This window comes from Charadrius vociferus, unplaced genomic scaffold (assembly GCF_000708025.1).
Source record: "Charadrius vociferus isolate BGI_N301 unplaced genomic scaffold, ASM70802v2 scaffold119, whole genome shotgun sequence".
NCBI lineage: Eukaryota > Metazoa > Chordata > Aves > Charadriiformes > Charadriidae > Charadrius > Charadrius vociferus.
In genome coordinates this window covers 941,841-968,740 of record NW_009650170.1, presented here as the reverse complement: position 1 = coordinate 968,740, position 26,900 = coordinate 941,841, and the positions used below count along the sequence as shown (strand labels likewise).

The following is a 26,900-nucleotide window of genomic DNA, read 5'->3' as shown; positions in this document are numbered from 1 at the left end:
GTAATAAACCTTTAAAAAGAGTGGCATTTATAGAGCTTTGTGTATGCAAATGGTAAAGGAAGTATCTCTTACTACACTTAGCCCAGATTGATTTTATTTCCTTGCTAATTAAACAATATCTAAAAGGGAGATTAAAGGCTTTCTAGGAAAAGGACTTGCCTCGTTTATGATCTTTGAAATGTCAGATGTGTTTTTAGAGCTGTTTTCAAACTTAAAACAGAGTAGGGGTAAACAAAATCACAGCTTCCTTGAACAATGTCCAAGTAGGTGCACAAAATACTTGGTATCTATTCTTGAGATAGTTAGGTAAATCTCAAATAATGATATTGCTGTATTGACCAGCTATTGGTCTGCAAAAGGTACAGTGGAGCTTGACATGAAGAGACTGAAAAGAATTGTGCTTTATGAATGTAATTGCGGTGGGAGAATTATTAATTCTTAAAATTTAAGTGGTTCACCGAGATTTAGCTTTATCTGCATAGTTAATATACAAATGATTAACATTAAGCATGAATTATAAATGAGGAATTATCATAATGAGAAACTGATACGTTCTAGTTGCTCAAGCACACCCCAAAGCTTTTGTGGTAACCTGTCTTGTACAAAAATAATTAGAGGTTGGGCAGCTGTGGGTTTTCACTGGCATTTTATTCTGTTATGGTGGTGGCGGCAGTAATTCTTGGGGGCTACTTGTTAGATATTGGAGGTGAGGTGAGGAGAGGTTTCTTCAGCTGTTGTCAGCAGAGATGTGTGGTGAGTATGCTCTTACCATCTTTCTCCATAACTACATGAAACTGTTCAAGTGCCTCACAGTTCTGCAAGCTCTTGGACCTCTCTTTGTCTTCTACTCCACGAAGCAGAGGGAGACAGCTGCCAGTGATGGGTCTGAGCAAACCCAGCTCTGACCTTCACCTAGGCACTTAAAATCTGGATCTGAATTTTCTATTTCCGAATGTTTCCTAATTGAAGAGTGGTCATATTTGGAGAAGTACCTAGTAACTTTCTTCAGCTCATTAGTTCTCATTTCTAATAACTCTTTCCTTTTATTAGGAATACATAATCCGTGTTCAGAGAGGAGTTTCAGCAGAAAACAGTTGGCAGGTAATTTCTTAAACTGTGATTCATGTAACCAGGATGCTTTTTTATGAAGAATTTGAAAATTGTCTCTTCCTAGATTTTAAATCTGAGCTGTAGAGGGAAATGTTGGTTTGGAATTGAGAACATGAAGTGCTTGAATACTTTTGGTCAAAAACTAAGACAGTATTGCTGCCAGCTACAGAAGATGTGTTGTCTGCTGCTATTGTGAACATTCCAGGAAAAATGCCTGTGGTGTTACTACTGTGTGTTGGTGCAACCATCATTTTTAAATCTCAAAAGCAGTTTGCCTTCCTTAGTGCTAAAATCGCATGCTTGCTGATACATGACCAATGAAACCTAGAAGTAGTAATGAAGGTGACTACAAAAAATTGTTGCATCAAACACGGCAAAAATTCTTTGTGCGAGGACAACTTTGCTTGCAAATATTTTTTTAAAGCTCTTTTAAGATAATGTTTAGAAACGCATTTTTGATCTGGTCGAGATGTGATTAAAAATTCTTTGTTGCTCTCCAGCAGTTGCACATTTGTACAAAAATGTTTAAAAGAAGAAGATAGTAAATGGGAATTACTTTTGTCTGATGGGATTTTGAAGAGTAAAAAGCCAATGGGAAAAGTAATATGTTTCCTGAACTTTGTCTTTATATTTTGCAGATTGTGAGGCGATACAGTGACTTTGACTTGCTTAACAATAGCTTGCAGGTAACTTTCACCCTTGATATATAAATACAAAATGTCATTTAGAAGGATATATTTAAAATGGCTTGTGATATTTTTATATATTGCAGTGAAGAAAACCCACAAATTCACGTAGCTCTACAGAGAAACTTGTGGCATCAAATCTAACTTGAATGTATACTTTTTCACTCTTATGTTTTCTCTTGTAAAATTTTAATTTTGGCATCAACAGGACCCATTTATATAGAAATAGAGGAAATTGGCAGATACTGAATCTTTTCCTTCAGTACTGTGACTTGTTCCGGTTTTATGTGTTATTATTTGTTCCTCCTTTGATTTGAAGAAAGCCAAGGCACATACCAGCCTTAAATTCAGCATTGAAGTGCTATGTGTCTCATTATTTATATTCGTCTAGAAGCACTACCAGATGCTGCTTATCATGTGATGGTTTTCTGTATCACTGGAAAGCGTTCCTTAGTTAAACACTGGACTTACTGTGTGTTTTCTTTTGCTTTTTAGGACAATTATTTCTTTTGAGTTTGTGTGGGAAAAAGCAGGGCATATGAGTGTGTTTGGGAAAAAGGGGGAAGCAGCAGTGACTGGCATCTACAGGAGTGAAACTTGTTTCTTGAGATTTCCATAGTACTGTGCAAGCAAGATAGAAAGTGAACGCTTCTGCAATTTGAGGATAGATTTTTGTGACTTTGATTCCCCCCCCCCCCCGTTAAATGTTGTGTGAATTCAAGAGCTTAACACTGCTTCCCCCCAGCCCCAGTCAAATCGGCTGTCTGCTTGATGAACCTCAGTGCCCAAAACCATGTAAGGATGTTGCGTTGTGCGCTCTCGTAGTCTACTATAACTGATTGCTATGCTAGAAGGTGTATGGGGGGACAAATTAGACATAATTCAACAGATGCAACATGGTTGCATTATGGAATTATTTTATTGAATTTGCAGTGGCACATAAGTACTTGATTTTCATGACCTAGAAACATCTTTGTGTGATGTGCTAAATAAATGCCATACAAGGATGTCTGCTGCTCCAGAGAAATCCAAGATTGAAGATCAGATAAGCACCCGTGGGAACACAGGGAAATGAGATGGTCCATGTCTGTCACAGTACATAGTGGTCATTGTAGTCTTAACCATAGCCAAATTTTGATAGAGATCACAGAGAATTTTGAGAAGGTTTTAAAAGGAAGAAAGAGTTCACTTTTGCAGCCACCTATAACAAGCTCCTCTTAACCGAGGGGAATAGAATGTGTTAAGGCATGAAAAAGCTTTGTTGCCTTCTCATTTAACTTTCAAATGAGGCAGCTTTAGTAGAAAAGGCAATGGACCTTTAAGAATTAAAATTTAGTAATGGCATGTACTGAAAGGGTAGGCCTAGGTGGAAGGTCTAGAAAGTGAAGGTAAATAGGCTATGTATGATGTAGGACAGAAAGAAAAGGCCTTTGTATCTGAGGCAGAGGTGAATGATAAAAGTGGAGGGTTCAGGAATTTATTTGATAACAACTTGCAGAGTGGGACAAGGAGGAATTTGAAAGGAGAGAGATTTTGCAGCTATAAGATATGAAAATCTGGGGCAAAAATGTCAGCTGCTTGGATGGCTAGAAAAGATCAAACAGAATCATCAAGACATACTGCTAACTTGGAGAGGGGGGTAGGCAGAGGACAGCTAAATTAGCAGGCCGTGTTCATTAGCACTTGGTCTCCTTCACTGAAAACTACTGCTCACCCCTTGGTGTTCAAACTCCTGTTTCTGCTTTCCACAGTCTGGAAAGGCAAATACGTATCTCAGCTTGGAGATAGCCTTTTCTGGTTAGTACAGAGAGCTGCCCTAAGAGGTCTAATTCTTCATTATGTTTTAAGAGCGTTTTAAGCCTTTACCAAAGATGCACAGCTCTGCTTTTGACAAACACCACTGCTCCTCCAGCCTAGTTCCATATGCCAGGGCTTGAGAGACAGCAGACAGTAGCTGGCGAGAAGCATGTTAAAATGGCTCTTTTCTCCCACTGTTTTGGAGTTTGTTATAAATTGCTCTTTGTGATGCTGTAGTTGGAGCTTTCTGGTCCGTTAAGACATGCAACACTCCTCCGTTCTTTCCATCCAGAACTCTAAGCAACAATATTTCATCACACTGTTCAGGGCCCAAGACTTGTATTTAAACTCTCTTCTCATCTTGTCTATATTGAAATTAGAGTAAATAAACAAAACTCCAAGCAAAACAAAACGCCCCCCCAAAGAAAGCCCCACAGTATAAAGCAATGAGCAATAAGAAAATACCAAAACCCAGTCTCCTTCCTTCAAAACTAAAATGTTGCTGGAAAAACTGCTGGAGCTTATTTTGGGTGTAGAGCCTCAGGTTCTTCCAGTTCTCGTGGCATACTTGACCTCTCTGTAGCTTTGGGTGGTTGTGTTTGAAGACACAGCTGCAGCTGAGTTGGAATGCAACTTTTCTGCTGTTAATCTGGTGCTACCTATGCAATAATGGTAAGGACTAAGAATTTCCACGCTGTCCAAGCAAGGGGATGCAGTCCTACCAAACACCTTGGAAATAACGAGAGCTGTATACCGGTGACCCTGATCTGCATCAGAAAGTTTCAGACCAGATTCCCTGAACTCTCAGCTGTGTACTGGATTGAAAAGCTCCTTCCAGACCATCCTGCATTTCTTCCTCTTCACTTGCTTGACAGAGATGTGTGGAGATCATTGGCTGCTCTTCTATTTTAAGTGAACTACTTACTGGTACAGTATTCACAGCAAGATATCTGGCTTTTGCGAGCATTTTATTGCAGCTTTTGAACAGACATTCCTGAGCGGGCTTTGGTTTGAAGATAAGAATGTTAATTCCCAGGTTCTTCTGTGGTGAAGCCCATCCTGGCTCCAGCGCTGAGCTGGGGCCACGAAGTACGACTTGTATTTGAAAGCATGCGAGGTCTGTGCAAGGTCAGAACCTCAGTGAGGTGTTCTTCTGTGGTAGACAGTGTTCGCACTGTGCTGTGTGTCTTGGCAGATAGCCACAAAAACCTAGGGGTGAATGTTACTTTCTGCTGAAAAATAGCAGATGTGTGGTTTATTGAAATTTTAAAACAAATAACAGTGGTTTGAAAACATCTGAACTAGAGTCCTTTTCTCTCTGATGGTAGCTAGCTGTCAGGTCAAGAAGGTAAAGGTGATTATGATTTGACGTGCTTTTCAAGTGAGTAATACCAGAAATGCATTCATTTTTCATTTAGAAACTTGTTTTTGAATTGAAGTAAAAGTCGTTTGCCAAAGGAACGTTCTGTATGCCTCTGGTGTTACAGCCAGTAATTCACCAGATTAGTTTTAAGTGGTATATTGTTGCTTTTGGGTTTATTCCTGGATATATTTTTTTCCTCTTTGGGTATAAAAGGGCATTAAAAAATGCTCAGTGGATTGGATGATTTTCATTAACATTGGTAATTCAGGCGTAATTCAGCCCATGATTTGCAGTCAGAAACAGAAGTGCTAAGGTGAGGTGAGGGACAACTCCTGTGTTCAAAAGGAGGAGGAAAAAAGGAGATGGATTGCTACTCCTGCCCCAGTTGCTTGAGCTAATCCTTTACTTTTCCCACTAGTTAAAAGGAAAGTTGTTCAAACACCAAAAAGTCACTGTCTTCTCCCTGGTGGACTGTTTACTTTAGAAATGAGGTTATTGCATCTGGTGTAATTGATTCCTGCAATACACATTTCTTAAAGATAGCTCCCATGGAGATTCAGCATACCCAAGGCAGGTGCTTTGATCTGCAGGACAACGATGTGTTAACAACATGAAAAAAATATTCTGGCGATTCACATGATGTAATAGAATGTAAACACTGCGTGCAACCTAGTTTTGTTTTCTAAAGCTGATCTCTTTGATCTGACTTACATAAGGCTTTGAATTTCTGTACATTTTTTCATCGTCCTATTTCAAAGTATTTCTCTGATTTTTATCTGAAGTTTTGGATCACTTATGTCAACAGAAAACAGCTTCTGCACGTCCATTGGTAGATGCAGCTCTGGCTGGGTGGCAAGATGTATAGCTGTTCAAAAACTGTACAGCAATAAGTTTGGAAGAGAAAATGGAAAAGTTGCACCATATTTGAAATTACAGATTTAAAATACTGACCGTAAGGGCTTTAAATTACCGATAAAGGCAGTAGAGGCAAAGGAAAGTTATTAATCTGCACTTCATGAAATAAGAAAACATAAACCTTATCTGGAGAAAATGGTAAAGTGTGAATTGTTTTTGTGCTGTGGTGGTGGTAGGTCATAGAAAGGATTTGGCTGAAAATTGTAGCCATTTAGTATCTGAAACTTTTCTGTAGTGAACTTAAATGCATGAATCACTAGCAAAAATTTATCTTCTCGCATTTTCAGTGTCATTCGACTTACTAAGCTCTTCACAGTGGGATGCAAGCTGTTGTCTGACTAGCTCACCCTGATAACAGTACTTAGAAAAAACATAAAAGCTTGTATAGACACAGTACAAAAAGAGTTACCCAGTAGTTAGCTTGCTGCTGAGATTCTTTCACTTTCTGGGTTGCTAGTTTATATCCCTGAGGCATTTTGAGAGCAAGGTTAGTAATTTTTTCTCTCTTTTTAAGATCTCAACTCTCAGTCTACCTCTTCCTCCAAAAAAATTGATTGGAAACATGGAGCGTGAATTCATAGCTGAAAGACAGAAGGGACTCCAGGCCTATCTCGATGTAATTACTACCCATCACATCCTGTCTAACTGTGAATTGGTAAAAAAATTCTTGGACCCAAACAGCTATTCTGTAAACTACACTGGTAAGTGAGGAATTGCAAAACTGCATTACAGTTTCACTTTAGCAAGCGTGTATGTCTTCCATTCGTGCTGGCAAGGATTTACATTGAAGCATGGGGGGCAGATGGGGGAAACAACCTTCCAAATTATCACTCTGTGCATGTGATTATTTATGATAAAGTTTCTCCAACTCTGCATGAATCATGCTGCGATTGTCAAATCTAAATATTTGAAATATTTTATAGCGGAGTGATGAGGGTCAAGATCTGTGTAGGGAGAACTTGGGGGAGGGGGGTTGGTGAGAGTGACATCTACTTTTTCACAGTTTGTGATAAAAGGGGAGTGTTGGTGTTTGGAAGTTACTTGTCTACCAGAATGTAAGGTGGAGTTAAGTTTTTCAGCTCTGCGTTCTGTTAAAGCAGCCGGTTGTCTGCACACTGAAACTTGCATTTGTCGCGGTTCTGAAGTTTTTCAAATCAACAGGAACGATTGTGGTCATCTTGTCTAGCTCCTGCTGTCACTTTGGGTTGTAAGACTTCCTAGAACTACTTGTTTGAGCTAGGTTGAGTACTTTTTCAAGGCTTGAATAAGTCCTGTCCTGTCCCGTCCGTGTCCGTCCCTCTCCGTCCCCCCCCAAGTACTAGAAAATCACTTGCATCCCTTAAAATGATATCCCAGTGATCAGTTCTCTTCATTACTAAATGTTTCTTCTTTGGATTTGTCTGGCATCAGCTACTGGAAATTGTTAAATATTTGTCATACAGACTGAAAAAAAACTTCCTCTTAGTGGTGAAACCCACTCCACAGATACAGTTCATGGGCAAACTGACTCTTTGCAAAATGCAAAGCTTGTTTTCATAAAAGCAGAGCCTACTGAAGCAGGAACTTACTGTTTCCTTTTCACTTGTCTCTTTGCTCTCCCTTTATGTAACGGTCTTGTATCTCCAGCCTCAGAACGCAAAGAACATTTCCCGGATGTTTATGATAAGCTGTGGAGGAGTTGTAAATTACTAGTAACTCTTTAAGGATGCAGTTTGTCTGGCTAATGCTGAGCAAGCAATTTAAATTTTCGAGGAGACACCGTGACTTCTGTGTTAATTCTGAGCACGTTCATCACGATTGTTTTTTCAGCAAGTTGCAGGGAAGTTAGTAGCAATCGAGTCATTGCCTATGGTCTTTGGAAACACTTAAAAAAATGACAAACTGATGGTATTGGAGCACTGAGCTGACACCTATTGCACTGTTGTCTCTTTTTTGCCTAGCCTTTTTTTGGAGAGAGACGATACAGTGCAGAAAGATTGGTGCATCCTTACCTTTTTGCTGTGTTTCTACGCCAAGATAAGCCATGCTAGAGAAAACTCCTTGTTGGCATGATTCCCTTTCTCCCCATGCTGTCACCACTTCTCACTGAGATTTCCCCTCAGATCACTTCATGAATAAACCACTTGTGTTCCCAGCTGTGAGAGAGTTCAGTAACCAGAAGGGTGACCTCCCTCCCCTCACCCAAAATATGTGTTGGATCATGATAGCTAGCAAAATAACGTTAGCCTGCAAAGAAAAGGGCAGATTAACACATAGTGAAACAGAGCTGATAAGTTTACATATAGTAATGGCAATGTAGATGAACATTAAAAAGATGTAAAAGTTAGCACTTTTACAGGTATAGCAGAAACATTTCGTGATCAAATACAGTGTGGGGAATCATCACTGTGAGCATTGGATTTGGACTTGGAAATGTAGATCTAGTGCAGACAGAATGCAAACTCAATAAGCTAAGTTTTTTAAAGGCAGTGCTTTCTGTTTTCTCTGTGGATTTGAGCTCTCAGGTTAAAAATGCAAACGCCCTATAACTGTGTTTTTATCTGATTTCCTTTTAAAGTGATTTTGCTGACTTTCAGCCTGAATCCCTGCAGGCTTCCTTCTGGCATTGAACCTTACCTGACATGTAAATCATCTTAAATAGTCTCTTACAAACTTTTTTTTTTTCTTTCCAGAAATTGCCTTACAGCATGTTTCAATGTTCTTCCGATCAGAGCCAAAGTGGGAAGTGGTAGAACCATTAAAAGATATAGGTAAGAAGAGCATGCATGCAACGCAACTAGTCTGATATTTTTTTCCAACTATACAAGTTGTCCCAAGATTACAATACTATCTTTGCTTACAGACCTCCTCCTCCCTGTAAGCCATGTGATTTAGTAGTGTTTTAATGAAAGCTGTTGATGTCTCTTGTTTTGTAGGTTGGCGAATACGAAAGAAATATTTCTTAATGAAGATTAAGAATCAACCAAAGGAACGGCTGATGTTAAGCTGGGTATATATACTTTCATCTCATACTCAAGTCTTTCTTAATGAACCTGGTTTATTTCATTTATTTTGGCTACCGTGCAGGAGTGGCAGAGAGATAGTCTTAACAGCTCAGGCTTTGAAAGAGGCTTGAAAGCCCTTAGGTGGATGTGTGGCGTGGGAACTTCTTATGTTTCTTTCCTCTGGTGGCAAATCCAGTTTGCAAGTTTCTGTGCCTGTTCATTTGTTCCTATTCCTGCACCTCTGTTTCTTCAGTTGTGATGACGTTGACCATAGTATAAATTCGCTCACTGAAAATAACAAAGTGATCCTTTTTAAAGTGGTGGGTTTCCTTCCTTGGATCTTTAGTTTTACTGACAAACTGATAGGTGAGAGAGGCGTGAATAGCTCCTTTAAGGCAGGCATGTATTGACACCAAATAGTTTGTTGTTACTAAACACTTGCTTGTGTTCCTGTGCTGAAAGGTGCTGCCCTCTTAATTATATCAGCATAGCTGTTTGTGAGACCTCACTAGAAAGCGGATGCCACTAAAGCCTGCAGTAGGAGGGAAGTTTTTCTTGCTGGAGAGGAAGAAGGTGGGGATTTAAGCCTTATCAGTTCACAATACACACAGTCCCCAAGTTTGGGGTTGGCAGAGTTCATTCAGTGGTAGTAGTGCACATCAGATACGGGATGGGGAAGGAGGCAATAATACTTAATTACTGTCAGGCACTTTGTATTGTGAAACCATGGCTTTATTCAGCCTCTTCAAATTTCATTCTGTGTGTGTAATTTCTTTGCTTGCTCTTCGAAATATATCTTCAAGCAGCTGTCTTAATTTGTGACAGCAGAATATAGATCACACTTTCGCTATGGAATGCAACATCTATTATGATGCCATTCTTTTCCTATTTATTTCCAGGCTGATCTTGGCCCTGATAAATACTTGTCTGACAAAGACTTACAGTATGCTGTGAAACTTCTTTCTTCCTGTTCTGTGAGTATTACTTGAAGACTTTTAAATTGTGCCAGCACAAAAGCGCTTGTCAAGGACTGATCTTGCAAAAGCACATATAGCCTAGTAGACATAGTTTGTAATTTTAGCGTTGCTTTGATTTAAAGATGTGTGAACCTTTTAATTACATTTCCCACGCAATATGAGGTAATGTGTTCTCAGCACAAATAATAATCCTGCAGGGTTATTACAGGAGATTGAGTTGTGGTTAATTTTATTTTTTTCTTGTTGTGCAGTAGTGTGAGATCATGAGCTTTTATTTCAGCTCCTGAACACTTTTAGGCTGTTAGGATAGTGCTGTCTAGGTGTAATTGGTAACCCGTGTTCTGGGGTTATTCTCAGGCAGCAGTGAATAAGGCAGTGCAACAAGTGTCATTATTTTTTCAGCTTCTTGAACTTAAGACAGGAGTATCTTAGTAGAGGTACAGTGGAGGTTGTCCAATTTAAGCTCCTGTGCAATGCCACGTCATAAATCCAATAGGCATCTCTGTCTGAAAAACTGGCGTTTGACTCCAAAGGAGTTTCTCTTTAAGGATGTTAACATGTCAGAGACTGGCTGAAAAGGATGGTGTTTAAACTGGTAAACCTCTGCGCAGTCTTGGAACTCAGCAGATGCGCACAACAGGAGAGGCTGAAAACCAGACTTTTCAACCCCCAAACCAGACTGAAACTGATGTATTAAAATAGGATGTCAACAAGGGGTCTTTTCCTAACTTGCAATTTCAATCAAAATATGCATTGCACGTGTAATTTATTTCCAACTGTGCTGTCTCATTTGGTTTCACAAAGTTGCAGGAAGTCGTTATAATAATTTCTGAAGATGTAAAACTGTTATGACAGCTATTAATGCCAAGTTTTCTTATGTGCCATAGTTGTATAAAACCATGAATGAATTTATTAGCTTAGCATGACTTAAACCTGCAGGAAAGCTGCTCATGTATAAGTATGAATGGGGCTGGATTCTTCATTTGTCTCAACTGCCAGTCTGTTTTGTTAAAAAAAGATGGTGGATTCTTTTTATTTTATTATTTATGTGGAAATTGAACAATGTTCTTGTGAAGTTTTCTTTGCATTTACTCCAGGTTGAGACTGAATAGCTTGAGCAAATGTCACTGACAGAATCCAGTTTATTACTTTAAATATACAATTGACGCAGATCTTTTCTTACTCGGGAATCGAGCAAAAATGAAGTACAGAATCTGTCATCTAAAACTTACTTACAGTTTCTTCTTTTGGTAGCATCCTTATATTTACAAAATCACTTTTGCCACTGCCAATGAATCTTCAGCGCTGGTTATTAGACCGTTCAGTGAAAAAGGGACACTAAAGGACCTTATTTATAAGGTAAGGTCTCCCTCTCCTGCCCCCAACTCAAATGGTAGAATGTTTGCCGGAATGACCACAGTATGTCTTTTATAAAACTGTTCACCACCTCTATTGCTAAGCAAACTAAGACAATTAATGGCTTTTCTGGTCATGATCTTGACATGTGTGTTTCCTTTATAGGCAAAGCCAAAAGACCCATTCCTGAAGAAGTACTGCAATCCTAAAAAAATTCAAGGCCTTGAACTTCAGCAAATAAAAACATATGGAAGGCAAATATTAGAGGTATTTTTTTTGCTTTATTTACCAGCCTTTGTGATCTTTTTTTTTTCTTTAGGCCAACTGGTTTAACAAGAAAAAGTAGACAAACTTCTGAGCACGTAAGCCTTATTTCAGCAGCAGACTTCAAAGCTAAATGTAAATTGAGATGAGCTGCTGGGAGTTGAATTTAGATGCATATTTGAGGCCATTTCTGACCAAAAAAAAAAAAAAAAGAAAAAGGGAGTTGGTATATGTGGAGCTTAAATGGGAGAGAGGTGATAATGTGTTTTTTTTCCTTGTGGAAAAAGGGAAAGAAGTAATTCACAGCCTGCAGAACACGTGCCATAAATTCATTCTAATTAATGTGGTTTTTAAAATTTTTTATTCAAACTATGATATTCAGTAGAATTGTGAATTTTACTTTCCAGAGCTCTTTGGGAGGTGTCTGTTAGCATGCTTTGAGGATCAGCATCAAATGTTTGTTTTGTGAGAAATGCTACCCGTGAAATGGAAATGAATAGTCAGCCAAAGATGATGTAGATAGAAGACCAAGTTGAGCAAGCATTCCAAATAGGGACCTTGTTTGTTATGTATCTGCTTTAGCATTGGAGCATTTAAGATCTTGAGGTCATCAGAGCATCTTATGACAGTGCTTCTGTATCGGATTTTTTTCAGGTATTAAAATTCTTGCATGAGAAAGGATTTCCTTATGGCCATCTTCACTCTGCCAATGTGATGTTGGATGGGGACACCTGCAAGTTACTGGATCTAGAAAATTCCTTGTTGGGACTTCCATCATTTTATCGATCATACTTTTCACAGTTTCGGAAAATTAATGTAAGATTCCGGAAATTAATTCAGCTGACTCTTATGCATCCCTTTATCCTCAACTTCTGTTTGTGGAGAACTGACTAGAATGAAAAAAACCTCTCTCAACCCCCTTTCTTTAATCTGAGGTTTTCTCCATCAAATCCCTTTTCTGCTTCCTCCAAATCACTGTCTGGCTGCACACAAGTTTTGTTGCAGCACACTGGAGTGAGGCTGAGGCCAAAGGTGAGCAGGTGGAAGGGGAGTGCAGGTGAGTGCTTTTGTGGCAGCAGTGCTGGCACAAATGGAAGTAAACTGCAGTTGTTTTAAGATCTCTTTCCACCCTGGTCTCGTATTTCCTAGGAATGTGCATATTGCCTACCACACTTTTTCACTTGTATGTCTGTACAATGAGTGCAGCTTATTACCTGGTCTTAGCTGGGAGTAGTAATCAGCCTTGTCTTTGGTGGATACTGTGAAAATTGATTAGAAGCTTGCAGACGTCTAGCTATTAAAAGCTGTTTTTTATTTGTTTGAAGGGTGTCTCTTAACTGCAGTCTTGCAAAGCAAAATATTATCTTCCTACAAAAAAATGAAAACAATTTTCCCCTGTTGCAGCAATACAGTCTTTTAGCCAGCATCTTGTCCTGCCTTTAAGTGCTCATTGTAGTAAATTCCATACAGCATCACGAGACAGCTGCTTGCTGACCTTGCTAAACAAGTTCTACTGTGTTGTCAAAGAAACGATCAAAAGTTCATGGTTAGTCCAAATCTGTTAGTGCCATCAAAGCTCTGAGCCTCTTCCAGTAAGAGGAGCCATTTCTGTTTAAACATGATTCAAAAATCTTGGAAATATGCTGTCTGGGAGCTTAGCTTGTTATGCACAGCTTGTACAAACCTAAGGAGGAGTGAAAGAGGCTCTCCTAGGTTTGTTTGGCATGTATTTTTGCTGTTTTTTTATCTACCTCCCTGTAAAGTGGGAGCTGGTAATATTATGAATCTTATTCTTTACTGTTTGACTTAGCTAGCAAAATGTGCTTGGCTGTGATTTGTATCAATTTATGGCTCTCAACTTCTGTGCATGAGAAGAGTGTACTACTTTATGCATTTTTACAGAACATGACTATACCGCTATCCCATTTATATCATCACATACAGCAGTAGCTGCTTTTGCTTGAGGTGTGAAGATTTCATTTGAGCTAAAGTTACGCAGGGATGTGGTTGTGGTTACAAACTGTCTTAATGGTTCCTCTCTTCTGTCTTCAAATGCAGGACCACTCCTTTTCTTTAATGGGTCATTGTGTGTTTTCAAACCACTTGTGAAAAACTGATTAGTTCTAGCAAGTTGTGTTTTTATTTTTTTTGTTCCTCTGCAGACTTTAGAAGGTGTTGATGTATATTGCTTTGGGCACTTACTGTATGAAATGACATATGGAAGACCCCCAGATACGATTCCAGTAGACAGCTTCCCTCCTGCACCGTCGGTGTTTGTTGGTCAGTACACAATTGAGAAAATGTCGATCTCAGCTTCCTGGGTACTCTTACCTTTTACCTAAGCTGAAGTGCTGTGAAATAGCAGCCGAAGATCTTTGCAGCCTGTGACTGGAAAGTCTTGTTTAGTAATCTTTAAAAAACAAAATGTGTTCTTCCTGAAATATACGTAGCATATAATTTTTTTAACTGAGTGATAAAACAGTGTGTAGGAAGTAATTAGATGTCTGGATTCCCTCGCCTCATGTCTAACATTCTTGAAAAGTTTGTATGTGTAATAGTAACATTATAATAAAAAACACATGCCACAGAGCTGCATCACTTTTTAGTTGATGCGGTACTTAGGGGAACATCATGTGGCCGTGCCAGATGTTCATTCTAAATCATTTGCTATCCTGCAGTGCAAAAATGTGTTCATTCTTATTATTTCTTTGGTAGTGTCTGTGTTGGAATCCATTCTGACCTGTGAAGCTATGAAGAATGGCATGCCAACTGTTTCACGGCTCTTACAGATGCCGTAAGTCTTGTTTTACTTGTTTTATCCACATAGCAATGTTTTTAATTATATTAGGCGGAAGAACCTTTTTGCTCTTGTTCCTTTTAAGAAAGATTTGCTCATCGTTCTGAGGGATGTAGTGTATTCCAAATGAAGCTTTAAAATTGTTTGGCTTTATAGAACCCATCCCTTGTTAATGTGATAGATGCTCATTTAACGTTTCTTTCTCTCTTGGTGTGTTGGAGCTGTCAAGAATGCATTTTGTTTAGTATGGTGCTATGGTTTAAATTGATCCAGCTATTAAAGTACTGCAAGCATGTTTGAGATCATATACAGGTTGTTTTAAAGCATTTAGAACAAAGAGTGTTTTTGCATGTACCATTCAGACCTACTTTGGTAGATTTTGCTATCAGTTTACTCATGACTAGCAGAATAGATCTGCTTTGCTCAGCAGTGACATTTAGATGGGGTCTGGGTGTGAAACATTATGCAGAGGTTCTGGCTGGTTTCTTGCAGGGCTGGCTTAGGGATTCTCTGAAGCACAGACAGAATGTATTTCCTTACAGGATCTCCTCCCAGCGATTCGGTGAAGTGGTAAAGGCAGGTACAGAGCAAGATTAGGATGCAGAAAGGGAGCAATGTCAGTGCATGACTGACTTGGAGGTCATACTTGTCTGCAGTGCCACCCTTCCTGCAATTAGGAGGCAATATTACCAGGGAAATTGTCTGCTGTCACTGTGCTGTGACGTGTCACCAGTATGCTGAGCATAGAAGCACAGCTACTGGTGGGGGGTTCTTTTGTGTTTTCTTGATCCAAGGTGCCAGAGTCATGACCTTATAAATGACAGATTGCCCATACCTAAATCTGGGTCTGATCTCACAGTATACAGATTGCAGTACGCTTAGAGCATGCTCCAAGATTCATATTTCCTGGTTGGGAAGAGTCACTGCTGGCTTGTCTCAGCCTTCGATTCCTTCTACTCCTGCCTTCCTCTGGTCTTAAAGGAGGTGGGAGGTAGAGAGGAGAATGTAGGCAGGGGAGAAATACTATAAGACAACTCCGTGAATACAGGAATATACAGGTCTTAAAAGATGCTGAACAAACAATCTGTGCGCTGCTGTATCTGATATATAGGTCTATATACTACATTCCCTTCATACCAATACTCTTCACAAGTGTTCTATGTAGATGTGCAATGCAATTAATGTAAGTATTTATTAAGCTTTATTATTTATTATAACCATATAAACTGTGAATTTGCTTAATTTTGCAAGTACATGTAATCAGAAAAGGTCAGGAAAATGCCCTGTAAACAAGGGTGAATATTCATGGTTTTTTTTTAAAAAAAAAAAAAATTAAAAATTTGATTTATATCTGAGTGTTTCATGGAATACTATTCTTATAAACTTGATTCTAGACTTGAATTTGTTTTCTCTAGCATAGGCCTGTGATCATTTTCCATAGTGAATAGCAACAAAAAAATCTCTGAAATCTTTATCTCAGAGCCAGGGATATCTCAGATCTCTTTCTGGGACAGTTTTCTAGTATGTTCTCCGGAACAAAGTATCTTGAAATGGACTAACCAGTTTATTTTCAGACTACCATTGCCCTCTAGTGTCTTTGTTTTGGATGGAAAAGGATTAATCATTTATTCTGTTGCTGCTGATACTCTAGAGGGGAGAGCAAAAAATATTAGAATATTTGCTTTGGTCGCGTTTGCCAGAGTACAGACAAGAATGCAGATATTTTCAAATGTTAAGTTCACTCATTGATCTTTCACATGGTTCTTGCTAATGCTAAAACAACAGTTGTGCTAAGAGAGTTTTCTTAAAATGAGGGATGATTTTGTTTAGGTGTAACTTAAAGCCCCTGGTAATCTTTTGTCACTAAAGAATCCATATACTTTTAAGGAAAAGTCATTCTTGTTTTGGGGAAACTCTTCTCTGCCTTTGATAATTGTACCTGTTCTATCAGCTTTCAAAATATTCCGCACAGCCTTGCTTACTCTGCCATCAGTAGTGGCTACATTCTGAGGGTTGGATGCTGCTAATTTTACAGCAGTGCTTGGAAAATAAAAAGCAGTTCATTAAAACCTGGGGAAAAAACCCAAACAGTGGCATAGAGATGAGGACAGAGAAGGAGAAGGAGGGAGTTAAGCAAATAGTACCAGTAGTATTCTTGCTGTGGTTTTGCCTGTCTCTTGGGAGTAATATTTCTTTTTTTTTTTTTTTTCTTTTTTCATCTACTCACAGATTATTCAGTGACGTCCTGCTAACAAACTCTGAGAAACCACAGTTTAAGGTAGAGTTGAACGTTGATTTGTTGATGTTTGTGGGTAGCTGTTGATGGGCTGTGGGTAGCTACGCGCTAGTCGTCAGACAGGGTAGAGGAGAGCTGACTTTATGGCAATTGCTATCAGTATTTAGATTCCGTTGCTGAATTGTACCAAAGAACTCTATATCACCCCTTAGGAGGGAGGCACAGTGTCACCCATGAGTGTTCAAGTGCCTTTTCTGTCCTGGAGCTCATTTGCGTCACTAATGATAGCACTGCATCTGAGCAGAGGTTGCTAAGTAATGTGGGTCCCTTCCAGTGAGTGGAAATGAATTGGTAAGACCTGTGGAAGCTGATTTTGCTAGGTGAGACCACCACCACATTGCTGCTAGCTCCAGCGCTGCAGTGCTGGGGCTTTGCAGAGCCACATCTGCTCCCATTGGGGGGCTGCCCCAGAGCATTTCTCCTGGTGGACACGTGCTGTTTGTCTCGTGTTATCAGCCTCATGGCAGTTTGGGGATGTGACTGGAGTATCAAAACAATTAGCTGTCCCTGCCATTAGAGTATCCCTTCCATTATTTCCAGTGTTTCTTTGACCCTGCTGTTAGATCTGTAGCTAGGTTTGGAGTGGAAAACATGCATCTAGATTCTTCTTTTCCCTTTCACTAAGGGAATAGTGTCAGTGCTTGGGGCTTTAGATGGGCAACAGGATCAGATGAATGGTGAGTTTTGAGCTGTTAAGTTATGTTTTCCTTTATCATGTTTTGTGCTGTGATTATTTTTTTTTTCCCTGTTTTGTATTAGATTCCTACTAAGTTAAAAGAGGCATTGAAAACCTCCAAGGAATGCATAGAAAAACGATTAACAGAAGAACAGAAATTGGTAACGTCCGCATTTCTTTACTGTATTTCCTACAGACATTCCATTTCCTCATATCACTTTTACATGGGGAAAGTGAGTTTTTACTCACTGAAAGTAATTTTGAGTAATAAAGGCTTTCATCAACAGATTTGCTTTCCCCAAAATGGAGTATGAGGAGTTGTAGAACAGCTTTTGACTGAATGGCATTTCACGGTTTTAAGTGGTGCAGCTTCACAGGCAGTGGCTCCTAAATTAAAGGATCATTTTAAATGCCGTATGAGACTCCATCCCCTACCAGCAACAGTAAAGATAAAAACTAAAAGTGAAAAAGAAAACTGAACAAGGAGAATGACTACAGTGTGTTTTCTCGCACCCTAAACACGCTTTGTCTGAGAACTTCTAAGATCTTAACATGGTCTTTTTCTGTTTTCCCTTCATTTTGAAGATTCACCAGCACAGAAGGCTGACAAGAGCTCAGTCTCATCATGGCTCTGAAGAAGAAAAAAAGAAAAGGAAGATCTTAGCACGAAAAGTAAGAAATCTTTAAACAGGTTTTTCACACAGAAAAAGACGTGTATCTTTTTTGAATGTATAGCTTGTACAACCATGGGAACACTGATCTATTCTGTCCTGGGGTTTTCTGTACTACTTCCTGATTATTTTCACTTCTGTAGCTGAACAATACACTTCCTAAGAACTTTAAGTTACAATGGTAGCTGACTTGTGTATTGGTTTAACCTGTTGGAGGTTGTGGTATGAAAACGGGCTTTGTTAGCCCCTCACGTACAGATGGCAGCCCGGGCTGCTTCCTGCTGCCTGGTGAGGATATTGGAACCTTTTTTTAGTCTGCTCCTGCAGCACGCTGCCTGTGTTTCTCTTCCTTTTTGTGGGTCAGCTTTCTGCCTTTCCCTTGTGGTCAGAGGACACTGGAGTTGCCCTCCTTGCTTACTTGGAGATATCTAAGTGCAGAACAGCCTTGCTGCTATTGTCATCATTGCAGCACGTGTCGGTTGCGGGGAGAGGGATGCTGGGCGTGGATAAACCTTGTGTGATACAGTGGATGGCTGTTACAAATCTGTGTGTCAGTTCAATCCTTATCATGGAAAGCAATTATTTATTCCCATCTTTTGTTTCTTTTGCTCTTTTTTTAAAGAAGTCGAAACGCTCTGCCTATGAAAGTGGGGAAGAACACTCAGCAAAATACAGCAACTCAAATAACTCAGGTAACTACAAAGAGAAGACCTTACTTCTGCACAGCTATGTCAATGTTTTTGTTGTTGCTGTCATTTTCTGGCTTAAAAGATCCAGGGTCAACATCAGTTTACACATTAGTATTGGACTACCAGAGCCTGATAACACTGTTTTGGCTATTTAATAATAGATAAACCTAGGGCTGAAAAATATTGTCAGTGTTAAATTTTCAGCTGCCTTATATAAAGCAATGTGTCCTCTCTTCTGTGCCCCGTTCCTCCAAAATAAAAATCAGCCTCTTCATTCTGTTTGACATTTGAGTGGAATAATAATAACATCCATTATTTGGGCCATTTAATAATGCAGCCTTCAGGGAGGAACTCTGTGGTGATCTGTATTCCGTAGTAAGGTGCTAAGATGAATAAGAAAGTTATATCTGTTTAATTCAGTGCCAAATTCTAAAACAACAGAGCCTTTGACAGGTCTTTATTAAGTTAAAAGGAATGGTTGGTACTACTGAACAGTTTAACAGAGTTGACTTGCCTGGCTAAAATGTGTCCAAAAGCAGCCTCTAGTGGAATAGTCAGATATCAGAGTAACTTGTGGAGTATAGCAACTGACTGAAAATCATCTCTTATAAGGAGAAATGGGGTGCCATCCGTGCAGTGGCACAACTCTTAAGGAGAACAGAATTTGGATGCTGAAATCCAACAGCCTAAGCAACAGAAAAGAAGTGTTTCCCATTGAGGAATACTGCTGAGTGCTCTTCTTAGTGTTTGGACCTCCTCTGATACTGTGTACTGTTAAGTCTCTCTGTTCAGATCGGGTCTGAGTGACGCTGTTCGTATGAATGGGAATGTTTCCCAAGATTTCAGTGGAAGCAAGACTGGATCTTCAGTCAATAAAGTTGGCCTGTTTCCAAAAATTTGTCTTGTCTGATTGTGTTGAATTTTAACATCACAGCTTTAGTTACTAGACTGTTGTTTTATTTAGCAGGCTCTGGGGCGAGTTCCCCATTAACATCTCCATCATCCCCCACTCCGCCCTCTACAGCAGGTAAGTTCTAGAGTCATTACAGTGTTTGTCTTTTTTTCTTTGTTTTTTATTCCGTCACCCCTGCCCCTGTGGGTGTTATTCGTCACCCTGAATAACTGTGGGTGTTATTCCCAAGGATGGCTGAGGGATGGTGGTTTTCAAGGGTAGAACACAGAGATGACATTTATTTTGTGGCAGCCTAAGCGTAGGCATTTTCTGTCTTTTGAGGGCCATAGAGAACCTTTTAGTACTGTTCTTTTTCATTTAGTAACCTTTCTTAAGATACACATGGTATGATTTACCCATAGAGTATAAGTGCCGACTTCAAAGTCTATTACTCCAGTCCTATCGACGTTGCTACTTTCCAGACATTTTCTGGCCCTCGTGTTGCAGTATGGCTTTGTTCTGATGTTAATGGTCTGTTGTCTCTGAAGTACTGTTTGTTGATCCGTTGGTTTTGTGTATTGTCTCTTTACCCTGTACCGTACCGCTGTGGTGTAGCTTCGGGAATTTTGGGTGTGACAAATTCAGTGGCTTAAGCTGCCTAAATCTCCCCTGTTCTGCTCCAGCCCATTGATAACACCAGCAGAACTGAAGGAACAAGTCAGAAACTGATTTGGGTTAAAAATAATATATTTATTATTTGTGGCCAGTTCCCTTTTCCAATTTGCTAGGCTGCTGTGCAAACAGTTTTTCTAATGTTTAGGACAGGTGGTGGAAAGTGGTGAAGAATCTGCTTGAGTGGGCAATAGAGATGCTCATGAAAGTTTGATTACAAATCTGAATATTGAGCAACAGTGCACGTGCTTCAGTCTGGAAGTCTAGAAGAGGAGATCTGGCAAAGACTAACAGCAAAAGGTGTTAATGGAATACATTTCTAGAAGGGAAGCAGTCTGTAGCATTGCTGTTTGTTATGATGACTCATGTCGTATGATTCCTAGTCCCAGGAACTTTCTACAGGGCAGAACTTGTTAACTGAAGCGATGCAATCCAATTTGTGTTTGCTATGGATGGTCTTTCAAAGGACACTGTAGTCTGTGTGATGTAATTCAAATCAGTCATGCTGAAATTCAAATTAGTCATTTCTCCTTCAAGTTGAGGGTATATTGAAGTGCATATTATATGAACTAACTTCTCCCAGTTAGTCTAAACAAGATAATTACTGTTATTGTGTTGCACAATGACAGCGCTGTTCTATGGATGTACTGACTCTTAGCCTGGAGGGTTTATTTCACGTTCTGCATGCTTTAATAAGGAGGAAGCTGAAAATGCAAAAGAAAACCTTATTTCTCCAAAATGGACAGGTGTTTAGAAAACACTTTGTCTGCAATAAAACTACCTTTTACTTAAGTTTTTAACACATTGGAACTTGGTTGAAAGCTTTTTCAAGTTTTGAGCATGTGATGCAAGTTTATGTGTAGACGTTGCTCAAATGGCTAAAAATTACTCAGGTTTGGGCTCAAAACTTGGCTCTGTTCGAACCACATTGTCACAGCGTGTTGGTCATCCTGCTACCAGTGTGCTCATGGTGACCTGTGGTGAATGGCCCCGTTTGACACTGTGCACATTGCCCTACCCACGTTCAAACTGGAAAGTGCTTTAGCGTGCTGAGGGCTTTGATGCATTTGATCAGGGGTGAAGACAGGTGTCACCATTTCAGGAGTGTTTTTGTGAGTAGAATTCATAGAAGAAACTTAAGGTACTTGTTCTAAGAGAAAGCTAGTATGCCTGATAATTTTAACCAGCAATATTGTACTTTCATCTATTCTAAGCAAGTATGCCATTACTGACTCGATGAAAGACTCGTTGGTCCCATGGCAGGACCTTCTTTGTGACCATTGATGCATCTCTAGCCTGTATCTCTCTCTTCCAGATGCCTTGTACTTACTAAGGATAATTTACCTCTAAACCAAAATTGCTTGTGGGTATCAGTGTGGTGAGATCACTGTCAGAAGGGGAATGAGGCTTTCAGTCTGTCTCTCTGGTTTGGTTGTGGTTGTGTTACAATCATGGTATGTCAAAGCATCTTGCGGTTACGATGCCATGGCAAAACGAAGGCTGACGTGGAAAAATGTGCCCAACAGAAGCTCTTGCCCTCGTCCTGGCCTGTAACTAACCAAATTAATGTATTGTGTGGGTGGGTTTGCACGGAGCCAGAGACACTGACCAGAGGGCAATGGGCTCCAGGCTGACTTGCCCTGGGGGGAAGTAACCTCCTTCAGGGTGTTTCTCACAGGTTGAGATGTGCTTTGTCTCTGAACAAAGGCCTCGCCAGACTTAGCTTGCAGTGGAGCGTACTAAGAAAGAAAATGATTGCTGGCTTCAGCTGTCTTTGTAAGGCTAGCTGCAACTGTAGGATCGAATGCACTACCTGCTTTGAGGGGAAAGGTGTCTACTAGAAATGTAGGCTCTCGTGGGCTATTCTCATCGACCAAAGTGTTTTGGGCTGGTTTTATTGCAGATACTTGGCTAAATGTCATCTTTGAAATACATTGTTTGGATCATGGCAAGTGATTCTAATGTAACTTACTGTGTTTCTGACATTCTCCCTTGAATGTTTGATTCTTTTTTCTCCACTTGCACAATTCTTTGCTTTCTTGAAAAACTTATTTTTCTTTGCGGCTATGAGCTGTGGATAGGATCAGGAGGGACGTAGAACACTGTGGTATGGGTTATTTGAAGCTTCACTGCATCTTCTCTGAATCCAGTAAACCCATAAAATACCAGCGAGCTCTCTTACAATAGAGAAAAGTTTGGAGGGTGTCATTTTTGCTTCCCCGGGCTTCCCTGTGGGAATAAAGTGAAAGAGTTGAACTTAACTTCAGCTGTCTTTTTCTGTGCCAGTAGTTCTGAATCCTTCAGTATGACATATGTTTCATAGACATCCATGTGGTGCACCTTTTCTGCCCTTCACCTTTCTGTAAGACAATTTGAATGCTTTAGTAAGTGCTCTTTTTGAGCGTCTCTGACCTCTGCAGTGTAAGTGGAAATACAGGTGTTAATACGACAGGAAGCGTTCCTTGAAGGGAATGGATTTCATCTTCTATGGCTAATCTTCCTGCAGATTTCTTGCTAAATCTCTCTAAATGCACTTTAATCCTGTTAAGCTTGAATTATGGCATGTGCAACTGAAAGCATGTGTGTTGTATTTGTTCATCAAGTATAATAATGCTTATAGCATGGAAAACTGTGTTTAGTTATTCAGAATCAGACATATTGTATACGTAATATGAAACAGTCAATCTGCTATCCTCATATTTGTCAATGAATAAGAATGTAATTGATTTTTGTACTAACTTTTCAGCTAACAGTATCTGTTTTTCTTACTTTGACACGAGAACCGGATGATTAACTTGTGTCCTCTCTCTTTCTCTGCTGTCTTCAATAGAGCATGCATCATTTTGAACGTGAATTTTCGGAAAAGTAAGCTAATGCTGATTTATCTCTTTAAAGATGCTCTGTTTCTGTATGGGAAAGTTGAATGCGAATCTTGAACTTGCTTAGTATTGGGAGGGAATAGAAGAAAAAAATCTGAACATTCTTATGGATTATTTTAATGAAATACAGCATCTTTAAAAACTCTATCACTAAAATGATTTTCTTTGTTTGCATCCCATTCTCCGCCAAGTTTTTAATGCTGTTTGCACAATTACTGTCACTTTAAATTCATAATTAAGTTTTTGTTTCAATTCAGGCATCAAGTTTACAGCATCTGATTTACTTCCTATTCCTTTTAACACACTTTCTTAACAAAAATGTCCCTGTAAAAAAAACGTGGTAAGTTCTTGTTTGAGTGTTTTATTCTTACAACTGCATGAATGAGTAAAACGTGTGTTTGCAGGCACCTTCTTCCAACATATGTACTGGAAAGGTGTAGTGATAACTGAGGACTTGTGCCAAGTGTTTTTTCTAGTGTATACGGGAAAATATTTCACTGTTGGCCAGAACAGTTTAATGTGTAGATGTAACTGCATACGAGTACACCAGTGTGAACTAAGATTTCCTTTGCACCACTCATGTCAAGAAGAGGACAGCTTGGTTTTGGTTGACTAATTGAAATGAATTGATTTGAAGATTTTCAGAACCATGCTCTTATTAATTAATGAGTTCAATATGTAATGCTCATAGCTAGTCAGATGCCATCCTAAAAACTGTGTGTATTTATGTATTAAAGCAGAGCTGAGGTGTAAGAGCATCACTGTCTGTAATCAGTCCCTCAAGAGTTTAACTGTATGATGTTGTCAGCAGCTCAGTTTCAATAATCGTGAGTCCTGAGGAATTTAACAATTTTCCAGGAAGGAAGGTGGCCTCTCCCTCTACTTCCCTGTCTTTTCTACCCCCATTGTAAAATAACCAGACTAAATTTGCAGATAACACATAGAATCTTGGCCTAATAATACTTAGTGATCCACGCATTTGAGGCTTCCCCCCCTGTCAAATGTGTACCTTCTTTTCACTGGATATGTTACCGTTGTGTTTGTATTCCATACAGAGTCCTGGCTGCTGTTTTCACGGTCATTCCCTATTGCATCTTTTAAAACTATTTGCATAGCTTCTTCAACGTCAGCTTGTGATTCCAGCCAAAAATCTTGTCTTTGTTCTCTGCAGTTCTTGCATCTCTTTCAAGTGATTTCGAATATGATTAGCTGGTCTTGGCTCTTTAACAGCAGTTCATCTGATCAGTTTGGTGATAGCGTTGGCACACCAATCTTAGTGTTCTGCTCTGACGACTGTAACTGGAAAAGTGGTTACTTTAACTGTTCTTGGTCTGGTTCTTCCTTTGGCAAAGTGTCAAGATTTGCTTTGCTGCGCTTTGCTGGCACTCCGTACGCACATGAGACATCGGACTCGAACCTAGGGGATGGCTTTCCAGTATTTCTAATAATAAATTGACTTACGTCTTTGGCTAGTGTAAAAAAAGTAGATTTGGATAAGTTAGATGGCCCCAAGGCATCAGTATGCAATTTATTTCAGTCTGTGCTAACATTGTGTAATGTTTTGATTACTTAAGAGAGCAGTTGATCCACATGCAATGGGCATGTTAAATTGTTTCAGTTGATCTCTGCTATTTCTACTAGGACTTGAGTATTTCCTCCGGAAGGGAGGAGAGTGAAGATGAGCCCAATAGGTACTCCCATGTTTTGTTGCCACAGGTGCTTTTCATGCCAATGAGAATTGGGAGAGTTGGAAGTACTACAGTCACAGCATGTACTAATGTACACTGGCAAAATTCAATGCTTCGTGTGAATTTTGAGCTTGCTGCCATATGGGAAAAGTCTCTCTTCAAAGGGAGAGGGAGCTTTGAGTTAGGACTTTCATCTGGTATAACTGCTTTTTTTAATTACAGCAGTTACTTTTTACTATTACTTGTTAGCCTGAGAGCAAGTGTTAGTGAGGAATTGAGAGAGAAGTGGAGCACAGAGAACTTTGCCTGCTTTTTGTTTTCTGTAGCTGAGCTTTATCCTTCATCAAATCCCTCTCAAATCCATGTGGCATAATGTCCTTTAACTGCTTGGTATTTGCTTACTTCGTGGCAAGCAGTTCTGCTTCAGTAGCCATAGCCTCTTGGTTAGCCTCATGTTGGTTTGTGTTGTATCATAGTTCTTGCCACTTACCGGTATATTCCTATCGGTGAGAGGTAACAAAAGCAAGTGTTCACTATAGGTGCCATCTGTCTCTCTAGTCTTATTATGGAATAACTTACGATCTAAATGATCATAAATCAAAATTCACTGTTGAACAGTTCTAAGATATTAATCATTGCAGAATATCTCAGACAAGACAGGCCCGTCACTCCCCATACAGCTGGTGATGTGCTGCCAGTGCCACCTTCACGTGGGTGTCGTGTGGAATGGTGAGGGGTCACTCTGAAGCCCTTTGCTCTTACTCCTGCACGGATCTTTGATTATACTTTTGTAGAAATGATGGTGCAACGTGCAGCAGCTGAGTTGCACAAGATCAGGGTGTTTGGGAGAGCTGCTTGGGGCAAGTAAGGCCACTTGCCTGGACCTGAGCTGCCAGGAAGCACCTCCACGCAGGCCCTCGCTGCTGAGCAGCTGTCTGCGTGCGCCGCTGTGGGCGCCGGCTTCCCAGGGAGTCAGGACACGGAGGCTGTGGCGTGATGAGAAACATGAGATGGATGTGACTGGGGCAGAAAACGAAGGGACAGAGTGCAAAGGTGGGATCATGAGAGGTGGGCAAGAGGGGTGGATGGCAGATGGTTGTGATTCATTCAGCCAGTGAAAGAAGCATTTATTACGTGTTTAGAGAAAGTCTGACACTACTGTGGAAGTGGAAAACACTTCCAGAAAACTCTATCTGCAGTGAGTACTTTAAAAATGGAATATAATCTGACCAAGCAGTCATCACAAATACTACAGTGATGTGGTCCTTCGTAAGAAGGTAAAGTTAGTCATGTAAATAAGAGCAGGTAGTAAGACTTGCTTTCAGTCTCTCTTACTGTTCATGACCCAAAGAGCTTTGCTGGGGACAAACAAGAGCAACTGAAGCTGGGAAGTCCTGTTAAGTGATCTCCGTTTCCCTCAATCCAAGATCACATTTGAGTCATGTTTTCATCCCTAAGTACTGAGGCACTTCAGGCTTCATTTCAGAGGTGTCTCAGATGGCACGACTCACCTGCAGATAGAGGGATTTGATCACTCTGGCATTTTTCATTCGTTCTGTTCTTCACACTCTCCACTGGCATTCAAGGAATGGTGTCACTAGCGCAGGACTGGCCAAGTCCAGCTAATAGCTGCAGTCCTCTGCAGCAGGACCTTCTTGACATAAACTACATCTTCTGTCCTCAACTCAACAGGAGCATCGTTGATACCCCCAGCACCGCCACCACCGCCCCTGCCACCAGCAGCTCCTCCTCCGAATACAGAGGTGCCAACGCAGCCGAGCCCACAGCCTGATGTCAGCGCAAGCCGAGGAGCCTTACTCAGCTCCATTCAAAACTTTCAGAAAGGAACTCTGAAGAAAACACAGACCTGCGACTACAGCGCTCCCAGGATCAGCTGAGGCCACTGGTCACACCAGGATTGAATTCCCTCTCCCCCTCCTGTGCTGTCCAGGAACAAGACCCTCCTGTCCACCCACTGATCCACCAGCATAAAGCTGCTAATCACGCTGTACATCCGTTTACCCCTATTTCAGCTTTTCTTGAGTAGCAGCACTGCCCTGTTTGCATCCCATTGCCATGCTGTGATAAGTACTCCATCCTTTACTTGGTTTCAAGAACTTTGTTCTTTAGCTACAGTTTCAGGGGCACAGCAACTTCTACATAGCTGAATAAAAACCTGAAATAGGAA

General features: G+C 40.1%; 1 protein-coding gene across 1 annotated transcript; it reads left to right on the top strand.

Moving 5' to 3' along the window:
* The first annotated feature begins 1,056 nt into the window (after positions 1 to 1,056).
* PXK (PX domain containing serine/threonine kinase) lies at positions 1,057 to 26,900 on the top strand. The gene is made up of 17 exons (XM_009892528.1): positions 1,057 to 1,101; positions 1,749 to 1,796; positions 6,386 to 6,572; positions 8,544 to 8,621; positions 8,787 to 8,860; positions 9,755 to 9,829; positions 11,087 to 11,191; positions 11,354 to 11,455; positions 12,107 to 12,268; positions 13,615 to 13,732; positions 14,168 to 14,246; positions 16,479 to 16,527; positions 17,305 to 17,382; positions 17,807 to 17,893; positions 18,515 to 18,584; positions 19,546 to 19,608; positions 26,405 to 26,900. Exons 3-17 carry the CDS (start codon positions 6,434 to 6,436, stop codon positions 26,608 to 26,610), a joined length of 1,485 nt encoding a protein of 494 aa, XP_009890830.1. The 5' UTR covers positions 1,057 to 1,101; positions 1,749 to 1,796; positions 6,386 to 6,433; the 3' UTR covers positions 26,611 to 26,900.